General features: G+C 39.0%; 1 protein-coding gene across 4 annotated transcripts in view; it reads right to left on the bottom strand.

Moving 5' to 3' along the window:
• Positions 1–7217: 7217 nt before the first annotated feature.
• Positions 7218–15102, bottom strand: part of pde11al (phosphodiesterase 11a, like) — a 29358-nt gene continuing 21473 nt past the window's right edge. For 3 of the 4 annotated variants that reach the window (XM_079625971.1, XM_079625973.1, XM_079625974.1), the window contains 7 exons: positions 13874–13964; positions 12076–12176; positions 9917–9994; positions 9773–9836; positions 9391–9465; positions 9218–9301; positions 7218–9139 (listed from right to left, as the gene is read on the bottom strand). In XM_079625971.1, coding sequence (XP_079482097.1) covers positions 8870–9139; positions 9218–9301; positions 9391–9465; positions 9773–9836; positions 9917–9994; positions 12076–12176; positions 13874–13964 — 763 coding nt within the window. In that variant the 3' untranslated portion in view covers positions 7218–8869. Of the gene's footprint in view, positions 9140–9217; positions 9302–9389; positions 9466–9747; positions 9837–9916; positions 9995–12075; positions 12177–13873; positions 13965–15102 lie in introns of those variants that run through there. The other variant, XM_079625972.1, reaches the window with a different exon arrangement.

Raw genomic sequence — 15102 nt, 5'->3', positions numbered from 1 at the left:
CAGGATTCCCTTCAGTCAAAACAGTCAGAAAATATGGCTTTGGAAAAGGTGATCGGTATGCTGGAAAGAGTTCTGATGAGTAATAGTGGTAATGCACAGTTCAGCAAGGATTACAGGAAGAGAAACAGCATGTCTAAAATTCCAGGCTTGAATGAGACGCCATGCTTGGTGTGCAAGGACACCTCACATTCTGCTTTTACTCACTGTAAAGACAACAGGCTCTGTTTCCAGTGTTTTTCACCTGACCATCCCAGAAATCGATGCCCGAAGGAAAGGAAGACTACGTCCTCAGGCAACCAACAGTCAAACTAGATGATCTACGTGTGAGGGAGGATCACGTAGATCTTGAGAGTGAAGCTCCCATTTCCAGTTTTGCTGATGTGAGGGATTGTGAGTCTTTATGTGACATGTTTAGTGATGTACCTTCGGACAAAACAGTCATCTTTCAGGGTGTTCAGAGAGTTCCAAGAGCTGATAGCTTGTTTTACACTTCCGTTTCAGTTGAGACTGATCTCATTCTCAAAGCTTTACTTGATAGTGGATCAATGGCGTGTACTCTTAGTGAGTCTGCCGAAGAACGGTTATTGAGAAGTAACCCAGACTTGACAAGCCAGTCAGCACAAGATATTGTCATTGTTGGTTGTGGTGGCCATCATGTTGCCCCTACGGCAATCTATAATCTTAAAGCTACTGTGTACGGCTGCTCCATGATAATTCCTGTTTTGGTTGTGCCTGGGCAGACTGAAGAGATGATTTTGGGTACAAATGTCTTAAAGAGACTGCTGATGCAACTGAGAGAGACTGATGGTTACTGGAGGCTCATGTCTAAATCAAGCAACAATGAGAGTGATGAGTGCTGTATGTTTCTGTCCCTTTTCTCAAATGCTGAAAGGTGGAGAGGTGAATCCATACCTGAGAAAGTCGGTACTGTAAAGTTACAGAGGAGTGTGACGTTAGAGCCGCAGACTGAACATCTGGTTTGGGGTAAGCTACCTCAGTCTTCTGTCTTGTCGGTTGGCAGCACTGTTATCGTGGAACCAACTGAGTCCAGATCGAGACCAAGGCAAATTCTAGTCGGGAGGGTCATAACACCACTATGGGGAGATGGTTCTATCCCCTTGAAAGTCATTAACCCTACTGATCACAGAGTGGTGTTGAAGAGAAATGCAAAAATTGCTGACGTGTCACCTTGTATTGCAGTGCAAGATTTGCCTTTACCAACACAGATTCAGTCAAATCTACAGTGTACTGAGGAACATTTACCACCTAGATCCAGTGAAGAGATGAAGCGTGTCTTGAGTGAATTGGGCCTTGGTGAATTGGATTTGGAGTCATGTGAAGTATCAGCCCACTGGAAAGACAAGTTGTTATACCTTATTGAGAAGTATGAATCCGTGTTCTCAAGAGACAAAATGGATTGTGGAGAGGCCAAAGGCGTTGTCCATCGGATTAACCTCACTGACGATAGACCCTTCCGTTTTCCTTATAGGCGTATACCACCGAGCCAGTATGCAAAACTGCGGACAGCATTAAACGAGATGGAGGAAAAAGGAATTATCCGCAAGTCACACAGTGACTATGCGTCCCCTCTTGTTCTAGTATGGAAGAAGAATGGCGATCTCAGGATCTGCACTGACTTCAGGTGGTTAAATGCGAGGACTGTCAGAGATGCCTACCCATTACCACATCAGTCCGATGTGTTGGCTGCCTTGGGTGGCAACACGTTTTTTTCTACCATGGATCTTACCTCAGGGTATTATAATGTTCCTGTAGAGGAAGAACACAAAAAGTACACCGCTTTCTCTTCCCCATTTGGTCTTCACGAGTATAACAGGCTTCCTCAGGGTCTCTCGAATAGCCCAGCCACTTTCATGAGAATGATGATGTCTATCTTTGGAGATGAGAATTTCAGCAGCGTTCTCTGTTACCTTGACGATTTGATGGTGTTTGCCCCATCTGAGGCAGTCGCTCTTCAACGCCTCGAAATGGTTCTCTTGCGGTTGACACATCACAATCTAAAGTTGGCTCCTAGGAAATGTTTTCTCTTGAGACGATCTGTGAAATTCCTTGGACACATTGTCTGTGAGGAAGGGATTAAGACTGATCCTGGTAAAGTTGAGGCCATTAACAATATCACAGCATCTGAGTTGATGGAATCTGATGGAAAAACCCCATGTCAGAAAAAGATCAGGTCCTTTCTTGGAATGGTTCTATATTATCAACATTTTATTGAAGGATGTTCAGCAAAAGCTAAGCCTCTATTCAAATTGACATCAGGTGCAGTCAAACAGACTCCTGTCATGAAAGGACGCAAACCAAGGAAGAAAGTCAGTTACCTCAAACTTTCCCCAGCTGATTGGACAACTGATTGTGAGGAAGCTTTGCACACCCTGAAACTAGAACTAACAAGAAATGTGACATTGGCTCATCCAGACTTTGACCAACATTTCATTCTGGCTGTAGATGCATCTTTTGACGGAGTAGGAGCTGTATTGTCGCAAGTTCTGCCTGGTGAAGAGATCGCCAGACCCGTAGCCTTTGCGAGTAGAACTCTGTCTCGCTCACAAATGAACTATCCAGCTCACAGATTAGAGTTCTTTGCTTTAAAGTGGGCTATCTGTGAGAAGTTTAGCCATTGGCTGAGAGGACGGCACTTTACGGCATGGACCGATAATAATCCTCTGACATATATTCTGACTAAGCCACGGCTCGATGCATGTGAGCAGAGGTGGGTGGCAAAACTAGCTTCTTACAGTTTTGATCTGAAGTATGTCCCGGGAACAAAAAATGTTGTTGCGGATGCTTTGAGTCGTGAGCCGTTTGTCCAGTCTTGTATAGGCCATCGTCTTATCACGGAACCTTACCTGTCTCTCTTGAAGGATGTCAGTGGTGTTGTTGACAATTCTGTCCAGGATGCTTTCAAGTGCACAAGTAATCATCAAGTCGTGCAGAAGGGTGGCAAAGATTCTTGTGACCCAAAAAGTGATGGACTCTTGTCTCCAGGTTCTTCTGGGAGCGAAGAAGTTTCTGCGGTGTTGGCAGCACATTCTACTGGCGGCTTGAGTGAAGTACTGGGGACGGTGCCAGCCATCTCACCACCGCAACAGTTAAGCCCTCCGTTACAGCACAGTACCATTGTTCAGGAGCAGGAGTTGGATAGCACCTTGTGTCGGATTCGCTACTACATTGAGAGATGTCAGAGACCATCTAAGAAAGAACAAGCCAAGGAATCCAAAAGTGTGCGGAGATTGTTGAAACACCATGATAAACTGGTCATCTGTGACGGTGTGCTGTATAAGGTGAAGAGAGATCCGAAGCTGAACAAGAAACTGTACCTGTTTGTTGTACCTGTTTCCTTAAAAGCACAAGTTCTTCAGGGAATCCATGATGCAGCAGGACATCAAGGTCGTAGTAGAACACTGTCATTAGCGAGACAACGATTCTTCTGGATTGGAATGAGGAAAGATGTTGATGATCATGTGATGAATTGTTGTCGCTGTGTGGTTGGTAAAACTTCAGAACCCAATGCTTGTGCTCCGTTAGCCAGTATCCACACATCAGAGCCACTTGAGCTGGTCTGCATCGACTTTTGGTCGGCAGAGCTCAGAGAAGGAAAGTCGGTGGACGTGTTGATCGTGACAGATCATTTTACAAAAATGGCCCATGCTTTTCCGTGCCAGAATCAGTCTGCCAAACAAGTTGCGAAAAGGCTCTGGAATGACTTCTTTTTAGTTTATGGATTTCCCAAGAGAATTCATTCTGACCAGGGGGCCAATTTCGAAAGCAAGCTAATCAAGGAACTGTTGACCATGGCGGGTGTGGACAAGTCACACACAACACCATACCACCCCATGGGTAATGGCATTGCTGAGAGGTTCAATAGGACTTTGGGTAGCATGATCAGGACGTTACCTCCTAAAGCGAAATCAAAATGGCCACAGATGCTACAGCAACTTACCTTCTGTTACAACTGCACGGAACATGAGACAACGGGTTTTGCGCCATTCTTTCTTATGTTTGGCAGAGTTCCTCGTCTACCAATTGACGTCCTGTTTCAGAATGTGCTTTTCAATGAGGATGTGGTGGATTTCAAGGACTTTGTGTCCAAGTTGAAGAATGACTTGCGTGAAGCAGCACGTATAGCACAGGTGCACACTTTGAAAGAACAGGAACGACATGGCAGACTTTACAACAGAAAGGTGAAGGGATGTCCACTGGCTGTTGGTGATAGAGTGCTGGTTGCGAACAGAGGTGAGAGAGGCAGAAGAAAAGTTGCTGACAAATGGGAGTCGTCTCCATATGAAGTCATGGTTGTGTACCCTGATATCAATGTTTACAGAATCCGGTCAATCATTTCAGACAAAGTGAGGGTAGTCCATAGAAATTTCTTGTTGCCTGTGAACTTCCTACCAATTGCTGAGTCCCAGAACCAGGATCAACGGTGTGATGACATGAATGAGGAATTGGCTCAAGGAGACGGAATTGACCATGATGACAGAACTGCACACTGGATATTGAGTAGTCCTGATGGTGTTGTTGAGAACGAGGGTCATACAAACCGTATAGACTTACCTGATGTGTCGGAATGTGTGTCAGAGATCCTGGATTCCATGAGTGTTGACGCTGGGAGCTTGAATGAAAGGAGTGATGTTACTGTGCAAAGTGATGTTGAAAGGAGTGATGGACATGTACATAGTGTTGTCGATTTACCTGAAGTGGTAGCTCAAGACTCTGATTCGACTCAAGGAGACCTGTTCGTGCATGAGGACACAGAGGAACCTGTGATGTGCACACAGCCAAGACCTGTTGATGCTGTAGTGACTCAAACTAGACTTGGCAGAGTCATTAAGCCTCCTAAAAGACTGCTTTATGAGATGAACACACAAAACATACACAGTTCAGACTCCACAGTGAGTTCTTTTGTTTATTTAGTTAAAAACATTTTCACATAAAGAGTGACATTTGATTTTATGCATAGCTGAGAATACATAAGAGAATATATCGATATAGAGATTTGAAGTCTAATTGGGAGTTAGTGTATAATGAGATTTTGAGGTGTAACAGGCATCTCTTAGGTCTACTGTGGGATTGGGAATAGGCGCCTTCCTTATCTTTCTGTACTCCTTATGGGAGAATCAATTGATTGACAGCTAATCATACTCCATGTGCATTTTATTCTTTTCTAGAATAAAGGGGCAATCTTTATTGATTGGAAGGATGAAGTTGTATTTCAGCACCCCGTTTTTTTTCCCTTCTTCATTCCTTTTCTTTACTGTTGGTTTTTCTTGTTATGATATATTCCCATTGAGCAGGATTTAAGGGGGGTGTATGTGACGGGATAAATAATATAGGTCGAGAGTTCTTTAAATAAATCCTGCAATAATGGGATTGCGCTTCCTATTGGCTGCGCTAGTGGCGCTATAGGCCACTGTGTTCGAATGATCTGCAGCAGAGTTAAAGAGAACTGCTGTGGGTGAGTCGTTTCTGTGATAGCTCTGCACTAAAAGTTAAAAATATATAAATTCATCTCGAATGGTTGATAATTACTGGCGGGATTACTTATAATAGACACTGATTGATTTGTAAAGAGTGTTTTCTGTTCATATTTACGAGTATTTTGATCGTCTGTTTGGATGCATTCGACGATTGTGCTAACTGCGTCATTTTTCCATGTGCTTGCTAATGAGATGAAATGTATGTTGAATAGGTGGAGCACTTTGAACAACATTACGATTCACCATCTCTCTTTTACTGCTCTGTGTGCAGGTAAATGTTTTATATAGTGTTTAATATTTCACTGTTCATGAAGTTGTATTTTTTTGTATTGTTAGGAAACATTTGGTACGAACTGTTTTATAACGTACGTAATTCATGGTTTTACTAAAAACACCATATGTTATTTCCACTGAATTCATGCAATTAAGAGTTATATTAAATGGATGATGTAAGCTGTGTAATCAGTGTTATACGATCACAAACCAAAAAGTTTAAGAAAGACAAGACAACATTGAATTGATTACAAAATATGTAATTCTTTTGGAGGGATTATTACATTTCAGATTTGTTTTATTTTTGTTTACTGTTTTAAGTACAATATAATGTGAATGAGTAATGTTTACTGTATTGAGTGCAGCAGAGTTAAAGAGAACTGCTGTGGGTGGAGCACTTTGAACAACATTACGATTCACCATCTCTCTTTTACTGCTCTGTGTGCAGGAAAATAAAGCCTGTTATCATCCACATTTCGTGTGTGTCTGCGTGCTAATGAAGGGTGAGACAAACCGGGTCGAGAGAGGAAACAAGACCCAAAGGTCACACGAGCATTTGGATTTGGGAATGTGTCTCAACAATGCCATTATCCCCAAAGAACCATGTGGAAGCAAGTCTGGAAATTCCCCAAAACATAAAAACAACCAGGATCCAGCTTTTTGTCCCATTTTCTTTTTAGTCATGTCCACACCAAAATAAAGTCTAAAATCAAACCCGGACAGTGTGTAAATGTGGAATATTGCTATATAGCTGCAAACAATATCTGCGTAAGCTATTACAATGTGAAATTAAACCACATATAATGATTAAAAAGTATGTTACACTTATTTAATTTTGAGCTTTGGTTCTTTTATATATAAAACAAGACAGGAATACTTAGTTGGCCAATCTGGCTCTGAATATGTTAGTAAGGCATGAGATTGTGTGCTGAAACACACAGAACTGAAGTTCTTCTGCCTCATTCCTGTTTTCTCCTGGTTTTAAAGCCTCAGGAAGGCAGCTGAATCCCTGTTGAATAATAGATCACAGAGAGCAGAGCTGGATGGAGCCGGCCACGCTGCTTTTGTATCAGTCGGCTTGTCCGGCACAAAGCCTCTCTCTCTCTCTCTCACTCACTCTCTTTCTCTCTCTGCAGCCACAACTTCAAACACTCGCTTTCATCAGTCCTCACACTTTCACCCAGGCCAAATATTCATGCATATGCTGTTAGGCCTAAGCGATATGCTTGCTGTTTGCGTTCTTGGCTTGTTAAAAGCAGCATATCTGTTATGCAAAACTCACATGCATGAAAGTTAGGCTGGGAAATGAGTTTTGAGATTTGCACATGGTATGTCTCTGAATTATAACATGACTTATGAGACATTTACACAAGAAGTCTAATTATTAAAGCAGGATTTCATTCAGCCAATCACGGATCACCACACCCGCTTGCATCACAGTGTTCTTTATTTACAAAACAGCCTGAGGAAAATGACCAGCTATCAGTCTGGCAAGAAAAGACCATGTGCACTTCTTACAAACCGGACGGTATAGCACATTCATTCATGTGGCATTTGACGGATATATGATCCATTGAAATACAGAATGAGAATTTCTCTAAAAGAGACACACTGAGGCACCAATGATATATGAACAACATTGTATGTTATAGCTAATAAAATATAAAAGCTATTTCTGTCCTTCTTTTTAACGGTATGAATATAAATTCTCTTTTGAAATGTCGAATCATAATAAATGCAAAAATAGATAAGCATTAGTAGCAAGACTGCAACACAACCCAAGAGTTTAACTCTCATTTAAAGCAGAAAGTTGCTTTTGACAAATCTCTGCAACATGCATTTCATGGCATTCGTAATGCATTTGAAGAAGAAAAAAATACAATACATTTCACATACTAAATTTCAACATGTAACAAAAGTAAACACTGAAACTCCCATGCCAACAACAGATGTCTGTTTTGCATGCAACAAATTCAGGTTTTTAGTATTGTGACAATTGACTTTTGGTTCGGAATCAACCATCAAGGATGTATCCCTGATAGCTGGCTTGAGACAGACCATTTATTCACATTCATTCTGGATAATCTTGTGTTTGCCATGTGAACAGTTGGTATGCAATCATGTGAAAAACAATGTTCATACAGTATATGCTGTATTTTTTTTGTGGTGACAATTTTAGTAATGTAGCTATAATGTTGTATGATTGACAGGTACATGAGGGTAAGGATGCATACTCAAACATTAAACAATTTGTAAGTAGAGCTGTTGAATATAAAATTGTAACAGTTGTAACAGTGGTTCCATGCAAGTCTAAAGAGACAACAGCAACAAAAATCACAGTGATATTCATTTATACATTCATCAAATCATTTCTCAGTTTCTGCATCGCAAGCATAGGAATCCTAGTAGCAACTCTGCTTTACATTAATGTAATTCCAAGCTTTGTAAAACCAAACTCGTAACTTGCAATATAGCAGCACAGACTTGTTGGACAACATCTGAGCATTTATATTCTGACATTCAAATTTTTTTGTGGACCTGAATTTTCAGTTTTGTCACATATGCCACTATACTTTTTTTCTGAGACAAAAAAAAAAAAATGGGTTCTTAATAAACATTTTCTATTTAAAAGATGTCGTGATTTTTAAATTGTGCTGCAAGTGCCTGAATTAAAAAGGTCCACACAAAAATGACACATTCTGTCAGCATTTGCTGCTCTTCTTTCTTTTCTCTGCAGAACACAAAAGAAGCATGATGTAAAATCAAACAGTTTTGATTATATGTTTTTTCCCAATACAATTGAGTCAATGGGAGCCGAAACTGGTGACCAACATTCTTCAAAAAATCTTCTTTTATGTTCCACAGAAGAAAGAAAGTCCTACAAGTTTGGAACAACATGAGGGTGACTAAATTATGACAGAATTTTCATTTTTTGGATTGACTATCCCTTTAATTTCAATAGAAATGCTATCAGTCTCAAAGCAACCCATATAAAAAAGAAAAAAAGTTGGTTAGCATGTTTCTTTTGTGTGTAAACATAGTAAAGCTGTGTAAGTCATCATTACTCAGTGGGCCGTCCTTTAATTGCCACATCACGCCTCTTATTTGCAATTGGCTACTGGGGTATGATTTGTCTCCACACAGTGGGTGGAGTCTTCGCTCTGATTGGTTGGGTCACTCTGACTTGACTCCGGCTCGTGGGCGGAGTCTTCACTCTGAGAGGATTGTGTCTCTCCTGCCTTCAGACTGGAGATACACTCAGAGGCTCTCCGTGTTTGCTGATAGGACAGACAAAGCTCCTCCCACTTTTTCCGGTTGGCATCAATTCCATCTGCCATCGGTTGAAGCTTCCTATTCAACTTCACAAGAGCCTGTAAAATACATTATCATCAGTCTATAAAAGTTAATTAGCTGAGTTATTTCATTTGATGTATTTACTTAACCGTTACCTCATATAATGGCTTGCAAATTCCATCAATCCATTCCACCTGAAGCACAGGAAGCTCATCTTTACGATTACGATCAAAAATGGCCTGAAAACAAAATAAAAATTTAAATTTAAGCAATCGATTGACAAATCAGCCAATTTTAGAGATTTATGTTGGTGAGAGAATATACGTACAGCGGGTGTCAGCTTCAGCTCTGATCTCTCCCTGTCCCCTTGTTCAAAGAATTCACTGGTCACTAGTTCAGCAACCTGGAATTAGAAACATATAAACATAACATTATTTTAATGTACACTATGGTATTATCCCAACAAACCCTGCAATGAATTCAGAGAATACACAGTACAGTATTGCCTGACCTAGTATCTATCTATCTATCTATCTATCTATCTATCTATCTATCTATCTATCTATCTATCTATCTATCTATCTATCTATCTATCTATCTATCTATCTATCTACAAGTCATATCTTACACAATATTGCTTCTCAAATAAATGGATCATGGTTTAAGGATGTTTAGATATTTGTACCTTTTTTTTGCAAGGTCTGTCTAACCTGTTTTGAGATCTCCCATGGTCGAGTCACTGCACCCAAGTCACACGCAGTCATCAGCATAGACCTGGTGTGTTTAAATATGAAGACCATTAACAGCAGCTCCTGGTGTTTCTGTCATCAATTTTAAAAGTTGTAGTCGCTCACCTGAACATGTCTCTATGTTCTTCATTACTCCAGCTGAACTGTTCAGAGAGAACACACTCAAAGAACTCGGTTCTTCTTCTTTTATGTCCGATGGAAAACAAAGATCCACAAAAAAAACAAAACAAAAAAAACATTTAAGGTTATTTCACTGCATTCAAGTTAATTTTATTCAATGTTCCTTATGGTGAAGATCTTGTAGATCTTCATCAGGCTTTTAGGATCTGAACAAAAGCCACAAAAGGGGCTTACAGTTTTTCTCAGTCGCTTTTGTGCATTTCTCACATGACTATTTACATTTGCACAACAGTTAATGCATTTCTCAAAACAATTAGTACAAACTGCAAAACCTAGTTGATAACCTGCAAAAGCGTGTCACTTGCTCAAAATGGATAGCTCATTCCTCAAAAGCAAGTATTCATGTCAATGAAAGTGTCAGTGTCATCAAGATGAAAAGTCTTGACACCATTGCTTATGAACAAGATAGTCAAATGGCTTTGTCATGTTTTCATTATGACAGTTTAGTCTGTAAATGTTTTCCAATGCAAAAAAGTCAGATATTGGTGACACTACCTTAAAATGCTCAAGACAGCACTATATACTATTTGCACAGCCATTTGAAAAATACAGTAAAGTTACACATTACTGTATTTAGTGAGGTAACTACAAGACACTGAATGTTTCACATTTTTACTGCATATGCTCTTTGCAATTCTAATTTGTTCACAGCATTGTGCAAAAGAAAAAATACACCCTTATTTACAACAAACATAAACTCCCTTTGGGTAGAGCTGTGCACAACTGTAAACAATATTGCAGTACATATTGGAACTGAACATACAACATACATAGTACTGTAATCATTTATGCACATCCAGACGTTCCTCTCTGTCTGGCCACATAATTTCATCTGCATCACAGCGAATATCATCTCTTGCAATGCAATCCAAAACAACAACATGCTTGCTCAGATGGTCTCCAGTTAGACCCCTCTCATTCTCAGGGATTATGTCCCTGTAAAGAGTGTCTAACAAAGTCAGCAGATGTTGTGTATTGTATGGAGCAAGACTGGGGATATACCATTTATACACCTGTTCTCCCGACGAAATGTTTGAATAATTGAATTTACAGTGGTTCTCCCAACATTTGGCTGCACCCTTCGACCAGCCTCAGCCATTGTGAGGCCGTGATTGACAACATGATCCACAATTGTACCCCTGATTTCATCAGGGATCCACCTATGTACTTGGCCCCTTCTTCCCCTTCCCCTTCCCCTTCCCCTTCCCCTTCCCCTTCCCCTTCCTGCACCCGCACCCGCACTCGCACTCTCACTCTCACCCTCACCCTCACCCTCACCCTCACCCTCACCCTCACCCTCACCCTCACCCTCACCCTCACCCTCACCCTCACCCTCACCCCTCTTCAACGAGGCTGGCCTTGCATTTCTGTGTCACAGTATTGTAGAAATGGTACACACTATGTCCTGCTTGGTTCATATATGCTTGTAAAGTGGGGGTATATGGGATTCAGCTCTGACAGTGATTGCAGAGAAGTGGCTTATCATTGGTTGCAACGAATGTTTCACAAACCCCTTCGCATCAGTGAAAGTTGAGATTCACCTAAGATAAATTGTTCAATTTAGGAGACATTTTCAAAAATGATTAAAAAAAATGTGTAAAATTAGCTTGACAGATTTTGACAACTACTTCAACATTTTTGTATGTAATGACTCGAGCAATGAGAGGAGGACTATTAGTTTTATATGGAATGACTATTCAGCATTCACAAGTATAGTTAATTTTGAATGCATGACATAAGAAAATGATAATGTTATAAAACAGCAGAGAGTTGTATGAAAGCAATTGATGCATGTCCAAAAGCATTTGCAATTTGTTGGAAGGAATGAGAAACTGCTACTATGATGTGCACAAATGACTAAATGTTGTGGAGGTTGAACTAACTGTTGTGCAAATGTAAATAGTGATGTGAGAAATGCACCAAAGCGACTGAGAAAAACTGTAATATCACCTCTTCTGCCTCTTTCAAAGGGCGCCTCTCTGTGGCCTAAACATTAATTACATGCACCTGCTGGAATATTTTGAGCTGTTTGAAGCTATTTAAACAAATGAACAAATTCCACTTAAGTTGACATTATGACTTACTTGAAGTACAAGGTGAGATCTGTGGACAGAATGGCCTGTTTCAGTATCTGCATCATGTTGCTGTACTCCTTGGAGCATAGATTGGCAAAAATGTTGTGACCCTGTTGAGGCATTATTCAGAAAACAATGAGAAAAAGATGACAAAGTTGTCAGAGTTGTTATTTGCAATAGTAGGGGGAGAGTGGGGCAAGATGTGTAATCCGGGTCATCCGCTTATAGTGCAAATGAATAACAATGCAAGGAAGGAGCAACATTTCATATTTCACGTCCCACATAATCATTTATGTCCACATTTGTATTTGAGAACTTAACCCCATAAACGCTGACATGAAATAATAATAATACAAATCTATAAAAATAAAAAAAGGGACAGGTTTTTGGACAAATTATTAAAAAAAATATTTTTTATTTATTTTTTGCATATGCATCAGGTTTTAAGTATGATATAGTGAGAATTTGAGGCTCACACTCGTGGAGGAAAAAAGTTGTTTGTGGTGAAGTTGCTTATTTTTATATGGCGAAAAATATGAAATTCTGACAGCTTGCCTTCACTGTAAAAAAAAAAGTGTCTGCCTTACATTTTTAAGTACAATCAACTAAGATGTCAACTTCATTTCAACTTAAACTGACTTAAATAATTTGTTGAATCTTGTATAACGTATAAAAGAAAGTTGAAAATTGCTTAACTTATTTTGATGAGTTAAAGCAATGTAAAAACACATATTTTTTATACGTATAATTTTTTACAATCTAATGTAAATCAATGAGATCTATACAACATCATAACATACTTAATGTATATAAATAGTTGTCACATGTCTCCCAATAATGCCTTAAGATATTGAAATGCTTAGTTTCATATCAAAGCTCTGTCGTTTTTGTACATTTATGATTGAGAGATGTACAAATAAATGTTCCTCAAAATCCTGATGTACTGTATCTAATACTCACATTATCATGTTTTCCTGAAAATGATGTATGGATAATCAAGTAAACCTAAGTTGCTTCAGTCCAGTGAATGTTGAAGTAAAGACTTTTTAGAATCGTCTTTTACTTGCTACAAAAGTATAAACTGTAAATAAGAGGAAAGAAGGCATGTCGTAGATAAGTTTTGATCATGTTGATATTGATAATATAGAGTCCTTAGAAATTTGCACATTAAATATGATACAGTAGGTTTTACAGGGTTAAATAAAATGTGGCACAGCTTACCCCACTCTCTAAGTGAAGTTTGAGGAAATCACATCCCACGTTCCAAGTTCTATTACTCATACAAAGCCCTGTCTTTTCCTCTGAAATTCAGCCAATCACGAAACCAGGAATCACTTCACACCCCTGAGTATCATTCATAAATAGTGTGTCTGCAAAGTTTGCTTGCGATTGAAAGCAATTTTTTTCTCTCCTTGCTTCAGTGCAGCTGACCCAAGAGGGGAATCTCCTTAGCACAGTTAATTGGTGTTGGTTAAAAAAGCTCAATGGACGTCTACAGGAAATCGATACAGAGCTTGGTCATGATTAAACAGCTCAGAGCTAAATCAGCCACTTAATCAAACGCTGACAGCCATTTGCATTCTTTCCATCCACTGAGACATGCAAATGTGGACAGGGGTAAAATAGGTCATTTGTGCAAATCCATTACAAGAGAGGTGTGAGATGGACACAGTATTAGTCCATTGCTTTGACAATATTTGTTCTTTTGTATCCTCGAAAAAATGCAATTCAGTGCTTTATCTTGCTCCTGCTCACTGTGACCTGACCAGACAGACATGCTAGTTCACGTCATTTAAACATTACTCACCTCACTCTGCAGGATCATGACAGCGTGGTTGAAATGATGATGCTCAAGTGTGGCAGATGTTCCGTACAGAAGCGCCAGCGCTGACCCAGACCTTTGGGAACACAACAGAGATAAGCTACTATACAGTAACAACATTGTGTTGCTGTAAAAACATACAGGACACACTAAATAGAGCTTTCTTATTTATGTATATGGACCACACTACAACATTTGTTTTTCTTAATTACCATTGTATCTTGCTTGTTTTTTTTTAAGCAAAAGACATTATTTTTATCCAGCAAAGACATTAAATTGATCAAACGTGACAGTAAAGTCTTTTTACATTGTTACAAAAAATTACATTTCAAATACATGTTGTTGTTTTGAACTTTCTATTCATCAAAGAATCCTGACATTTTTTTTTATCACGTTTTCCACAAAAATAAGCAGCACAACTGTTTGTTTTTTTACATTGACAATAATAATACATGTTTCTTGAGCACCAAATCAGCATATTAAAGTGATTTTTGAAGGATCATGTTACACTGAAGACTGGAGTAATGAGGCTGAAATATTCAGCTTTTTTAAAGAATGTTATGATATTTTTACTAGAAATCAATAAAAATACTGAAGATGGGTAACACTTTATTTCAATGGTCCACTTTAGATATTCTACTAATCTACTATAAGTAACTTTGCAACTGCATGTTAACTAACTCTCATTAGAATATAAGTAGACTATTTGCTTAATATCTACTAATACTTTATATTGACACTTCACCAACAGTATGTAACTATGCAGCTACAGTACATGTCGATATATTCTAACCCGATCCATAACCTAACACTACTAATACTCTAATGAGAGTTAGTTGAGATGTAGTCGTAAAGTTATAGTTCGTAGAGGGTCTAAAGTGGACCATAGAAATAAATAAAGTGTAATCGACATATGAAAACAATGCTAAATGCAAAACTAACCACGTAAACATGCATAATTAGGATAGCAAAATAAAAAGACTTAAAAACCTTTAAAAGGGAGGAGAAAAAAACTCCTATATATTTTGCTGTTGAATTTAAAGGTAGTGCAGCTTATTAAAATCCACAATATTGGGACAAATGAGTTATTAGAAGATAATCATATTAGACAGATGCCAACATTGACAGGTGGCATGACATGCCTCATCCTTGAACATCATAAACAACTTTATTTTTACATGACATACTATTTTGATACTGCGTTGGGTGTGATT

This window comes from Phoxinus phoxinus (assembly GCF_949152265.1).
Source record: "Phoxinus phoxinus genome assembly, chromosome: 10".
Classification (NCBI taxonomy): domain Eukaryota; kingdom Metazoa; phylum Chordata; class Actinopteri; order Cypriniformes; family Leuciscidae; genus Phoxinus; species Phoxinus phoxinus.
Note: the sequence above shows the minus strand (reverse complement) of the source record. Positions and strands in the feature narration are given on the sequence as shown.